Source organism: Buceros rhinoceros, unplaced genomic scaffold, assembly GCF_000710305.1.
Source record: "Buceros rhinoceros silvestris isolate BGI_N320 unplaced genomic scaffold, ASM71030v1 scaffold14120, whole genome shotgun sequence".
NCBI lineage: Eukaryota > Metazoa > Chordata > Aves > Bucerotiformes > Bucerotidae > Buceros > Buceros rhinoceros.
This window is the reverse complement of record NW_010391488.1, coordinates 608-6509: the sequence shown is the minus strand read 5'-3', so window position 1 is coordinate 6509 and position 5902 is coordinate 608. Positions and strand designations below refer to the sequence as shown.

Genomic DNA, 5902 nt, shown 5'->3' with positions numbered 1-5902 from the left:
GGGTGGTGTGGTGTTGGGGGGGGGGGGGAAGAAAAATTCTCTTTCCAAAAAAAGGTATTCACTCTCATGGGTCACTTTGATGAATGACACCGTCAAAAATTAAATGCAAGATCACTTGCAGGAGACATCTGAAAACAAAGTCACAGCTGGTTCATCCAACTAACGACATAACATGATGGCTTACAGTGGAAATACAAAGAGCAAAAGTTCTTTCAAATATCATAAGATTACATCCCCAGAAGATGTTTCTTGTGACTGTTCCAGCTGTTGGATAGCCAAAGTGGTCAGCAAACAATATTCTGAAATCTCTGAGTCTGCAGCACTGGGACTTTAATAAGAACTCCATGGAGAAGGAATTTTAAGAAAAGAACACATATTCTGATGAAAAAAACCCTTGAAACCTAATAAACTGAGGTACCTCACCCATCCACATGTAGAAGGCATCTTGACTAGACTGTGCCTCTAGTTGTATTTTGTATCACAAAAGATGTTGGAGTCACACTGACACAGACCTGTTGGTCATTCACTAACTTCAGGAAACAAGCACTTGAGAAGCAACAGCAGTGACACTCCTGAGTTAATTAATACAATTTATGAATAACTGATTCCAAAAAACGTATTTCCAGATCTTAAAACCTTCACTGGCGACCCTGGTTCTGAACAGGGAACATGAGGACAAAGCCAGTATTGCTAGTGCTGCAAGACCATCTAGTCTCCATAGCCCAATAACCAACTCCTTTGCCTCATAACCAACTGCATCTATGATTTTTTTGTCATCTGGATGTCCTGACTGCGGAGAAACACATTTTGCACAAATGGCCATGGGGAGAAGTTGAGCTTGTAACTCTCAAGTGGAAAAGTTGCTCACTTTATTAGCAGAGGAGGCCACGGGCCTCAGGTAAGACCCTTGCAGGAGGTCTGGACGAGAGACCCTTCAAGTTCCCATTTATTCTTTGCCTTCTGCTCCTGAAGAAACCACTGGCGTTTCCAAGGTCACAACATCAAATGAAAGTCTGCCTGCCCAAGGGCAAAATATTCAAATCTTCTGGGCACTGACTTAAATGCTGGCTAAGAGAATGTTCTCCACCCGCTGCTGAAGGTACTGTGCGTGCAGCCAGGACACAGCTACGCGTGCTCACAGACTGAAGTGGTGCGCTCTGGCTACTTTGCACAGCTCGCTCTCTCACTGGATTATACGATATGAAGGATAAACTATGAAGTACTGTGTGCGTCTTTCCAAGATGAAAAGAAGCTGGGAAATTAAAAGGAAATTCTCTTGCCAACACATTATTTTCAAAACTTGGATCAGAATTAAAGTATCTTGCAGGCAGGTACAACTGTCACCACTTTGGGATGCAAGATGGTGCTTTTGGCTCAGAGATTTTTTCTACAGTGAACACAACTTCTTTCCCCCAAAGAATTAATAGAAAACAGAGAATGATCTGTGCAAGGGGAAAAAAAACCCCAAACAAAAAAACCCTGAGGAGATGAAGCGCCCTCTCCTAAAGCCAGTTTTCTTCTCAGCAGGAGGTGGGACTGACTCGGCATGGGAATAGGAAGGGACACTTCACATTCTTCCTCCTATCCTTACCACCCACCAGCCTGCGGGCTGGCGGGGCTGGGAGCCAGGTTGGTTGCCAGCATGGAGGTCCTGCTCCCCCTCCCGCTGCTCTCCCCCCGCTTCACTGCAGTCACTCATGGACCAATCCCCGCAGAGCTGCATCCTGGCAGCTCCCTCCGGAGCCCTCGGGGTTCTCACTGCCTTGGCCTGGTTTCAGAGCCGCCCCTCACTAATTTTTCCATTCTCCTAGTGATGGAGAGTAGTAAAGAAAGGAATGAAAGCCTCCTCATTCTCCTTGTCATATAAGAGCGTGCCCTTCTCTGCCAATTCAATGCATAAGGAGCTTTATAGTAATTAGGCCAAACAAAAGCTCTGCAGATGGCTGTCTCTCCTTCTGCCCAGGAGCCCTCCCGTCCTCCCTCCCTCAGTCCTCCCCTCAGTCACCATTCCTGCAAAGCAGAAAACACTGAACAGTACCTGAAACGCGTTCTCCTATTTGGTGTACCACCGGCAGAGCCAGCTGGGCCTGGCCTCTCCAGTTGTGGGTGCTGCTCCCCGGCACAGCTGCTGCTGCCACCATTCCCTGAACGCAGCCTCCGGACATGAATTTTAACTTTGTGGAGGTTGTAGCAAGAGGGTGAAGGGTTAGATAAAGCTTTATAGTATCTCACCATTTCCCTGTGTGCAGATCTGGTCCCTGCAGGGTGTTTGACTGACACATTGTCAGGATGACGGTTGGTTGCAAGGCTCAGTCTTTTTTCCTCTACCTCTCTTTCCTTTGCTTGCTCCGGCACAGGAGAGAGGAACACGGCGTCACAGTTCCTAATTCCCTCGCTGGTTTGTCTCTGGGTTCCCCCTCTGCTTCCCACTTGAATCTCTGCTACGAGGGTTGCAGCTATTGCAAACAAACAGGCATTGTGTCATATTTCAGTATCCCACTACAAAGCCGACTCTGCACAAGATAAAAACGAGCTGTCCGTATAAGCAGTCCTTGCTTCTTGCTCGTCGGAGTGGCCATTGAAACTCAGCTGTCCAAAAACCACCCTGCGGTCCGAGGCTGCTGGGCAGCGATGCACCACAGTCAGAGGAGCAGCCAGCTGGCCTTGCACAGCTAACCCCAGAGCCAGTCTGAATCGAGGCTGGGAGGAGGAGTGGGGCGGAGAAGAGGAGGAGATAATTCCCCACTTCAATTCTGCAGTGCAGCAGCTGCCGCTAAAAGAGTTCTGGTCTGCTGGGCACCAAAAATCCTCTCCTGCTCTTAGGTCCAGCACGGAAAGAAGAAAACAGAAAGGAATGGAATGTCTGTATTTTACAACTCTTGCCACAACCAGCATCCATCTCCTGAAGTCTCTTTTCATCTTAAAAAACTAACCCGGGGAGCAAGTAAAGAACATTCTTCTACAAATACCCAGATACATGATGAAATAAGCCAGTTTTAAGGCTAGCTTGAGAATTGGGTATAAAAGTGTTAACACATCTATTATGTGGCCCCTGGTACTGTCACAGTTTCTATTTTATGTCCAGTAAAACTAAAATACAAAACACGAATAAAGGAAGCCGTTTTGGTTTTGTTTAGTTTTTAAAGGCTAAAGGCTGCAGTATTTCTATCTGAGCATTCTGAATATACGTAGAGAGAAATTTCCCTCTCTGACCCTGCAGACAACATCTCAAACACAGATTTTCTGCACCTTCTCCAACTGGATTTGGATTGTTAAGGGAGCTTGAAACCAGACCCCTGGTTCAGCCAGTGGAAGTCAGCTAGCTACATCTCACCTCAAGATTAACCCGAACACCCAGAACAACTTAGGAGCTAACTCTCTAGTGGCTGCTTCACTTACTTACATTTTCTGTTAAAGTTGGGGTTTGAAAAGCAACTCCTTGTTCCAGAGCTCTGGAAACACCCCTGTATGGCTAACAGCGCTGATCAAAGCGAGCACGGGTGCCCCGGTGTGAGGGAAAGGGTTGTACTGTATTAGGGATAAGGCGGGAGAAGTGGGAGGGCCAGCAGGCAAAGCTAGAATTAACTAGCTAAGGGCATCCCACTCGGGCCTCAGAAGGAAAGTGTTCTAGCAAGAATGGTGAATTTTGATTGGCCTTCAAGTCCAAGTATCACAGATATTCCCTAGAACACCTCTGGAGTCCCTGCAAGAGAGTATAGCAGTTTTCTCCCTGAAAAAAATATGATATTCTGTGTCTCAGGAAGTTGCAAGATCTGCATGCGTGTTGTTGTTTAAGCTGAATTTTAATAATTGCATATTAAAAAACAATGGTGCATATTAAATACCCATCTTCACCAGTTCAATGAAAGAAGGTGAATTTAAGATCAACTGAAAGCACTGAAAACATACTCCTTCCTCCCTGTGCCAACTTCTTTTGTTTTCATATTTAAAATATCGTTCAGTCTTTCTCTGGCTGGCAGAAGAAACTCCCACACAACAAAACCAAAGCCATCTGTATAGTAAAATGATGAAAGCCGTTACCCAAAATTCCATCTAAACTCAAAGAAAAGCAACGAGGAGCACAGGGGAGCTCTTTCTCTTGATTCACCAAGAACATTAGAAATTACCACCATTAAATACTAAATTTAAATGGAAACAAGCTAAATTGACAACATTGTTTCAAGAGGCACTTCGGACCAAGATGAAAATAATTTCCACACCCAACACATCCTCACAAAACTCTGGAGAGGTGGTTCGTTTGTTTGGCACCGGTGAAGCCAGGCAGGAGCATGCAGGGCACGTCAGCCCTCAGCCTGCCCTCTGCACAGGCAGCTCGCAGCCCCTGCCCTGCCAGCTCCCACAGACCGGGCCAGCACCCTGCTTCCCGCACCCAGCTCTCATCTCCCCTGAGGACCTACAGCTTTGTGACTTTGCAGAAAGACAACGGAGCAAACAGAAGTCTCATCTGCGTTCTCTTCAGTACTCCTCCCGTAAGGGCAAGGGAGGTAATTCCACCAGCGCCTTCAGTAGAAATTCAATCTTAGCCCCTAAAACATTTTCAAGAAATTATTATATTCTAGATTGAACAAGCGTGATACTGTGAAAGCATGGAACAAGTTAAAGAGCTCACCTGCTCGCTAAAGACAAACGGACACTGAAATGCTCTACAGCTCAGTGCAGTGGCAACTACTACCCTTGAGTTCAAATCAAAAAAGTGGTACGAGAGAGGTTTCTCTCCAGGTAGGGAGAAACACTGGTGGTAAAAGCTTCTTCTCTCCACTTCTTCGGAAAACAGACTTCAGGCGAGTAGGAAGACCTACGTTTCTTGAAGTTCTGTTCTAGTGACCTCATTACGCTCACCAAGATGCAAATACCCGAGAGTCCTGCTTAAACGCTGACATACGTGGCCAGTTGCCATCCCTGATGAAGCCGCCCCAGAAGCCACATATGGTTCCTACAGTGCAAGAAGGCTGAAATGAAAAACCCACCCTGGGTTTACCTCCTTTCCACGGGGAAAGGAACAAGTACCGGTGATGAGCCAGCCCAGGACACAGGAACTCATATAATGGCATCTCAGTAGCTGGACTTCTTGGGATGTAGGCGGTGCCCCAAATCCTGTGTTGTCAGCCTAGACCAGAACCTTATGATTGTTGGTTCGTAAGAGGCTGGACATCAGTACCAGCCTCTCCCCACCTATCTGATCAGTGTCACCCAGCATCCCTGTTAGGTAAATAAAAGAAGCAGTTATCAGCAGGTATAAACCTCTAGAGACTTATTATCATCTCACAGAGAACTGCTTATCTGCCAGCTACGCAACACCATTCTGCTGTCAGCTCGAATACTTGTCATTACTACCTCAGGCCCTTCCCTCAAGTTTTAAAAAAAGAAATTCAGCAAGGCACTTGCAAGAAAGACTAATGTGCAACTGAACTTCAAACCTGCAGTCTCAGTTTTAAATCATAAGCATGAATCATTAGGCTTGGAATGAGCCAGTCAAGTGCTCAAAGCTTCAACATCTGGTAACTGAACTACAGTTTAAAAAATGCAGCGGACGCATCCAAATGCGGTATTCTGTGTAACTGCCGGCTCCTGCCACCAGGGGAGAGGTACTCAGGGACCACTTAAAGGTCCCATTCCCTTCCCAGCAGCATCTGTTTATTCCAGACACATAATCCCTGCTCCCACCCAACCTTCTCGGAGCTGGAGAAACACTGGATGCTCCACACCCAGGGCAGGAGTTCCTGAACTCTGGGAGCACAACAAAGCTGCTCTCATGCTGCTGGGGAAACCCAAGTGCAGAGTTAGCGTCTGCCAAGGCCCCGTGATTTTTGAGAAGTGCGTTCACTTCCAGCTCAGCCAGTGAAGAGTTGGCCCGCCGTACCCCCCGGACTGCGGGCGGGTC

The 5902-nt window shown here is 46.9% G+C and overlaps 1 protein-coding gene across 2 annotated transcripts in view; it reads right to left on the bottom strand.

Moving 5' to 3' along the window:
• Positions 1 to 2440, bottom strand: part of PISD (phosphatidylserine decarboxylase) — a 9094-nt gene extending 6654 nt beyond the window's left edge. The window contains exon 1 of one of the 2 annotated variants that reach the window (XM_010141954.1): positions 2233 to 2440. In XM_010141954.1, the coding sequence (XP_010140256.1) occupies positions 2233 to 2282 (50 nt within the window). In that variant the 5' untranslated portion in view covers positions 2283 to 2440. Of the gene's footprint in view, positions 1 to 2038 lie in introns of both variants that reach the window. The other variant, XM_010141945.1, reaches the window with a different exon arrangement.
• Positions 2441 to 5902: the final 3462 nt, after the last annotated feature.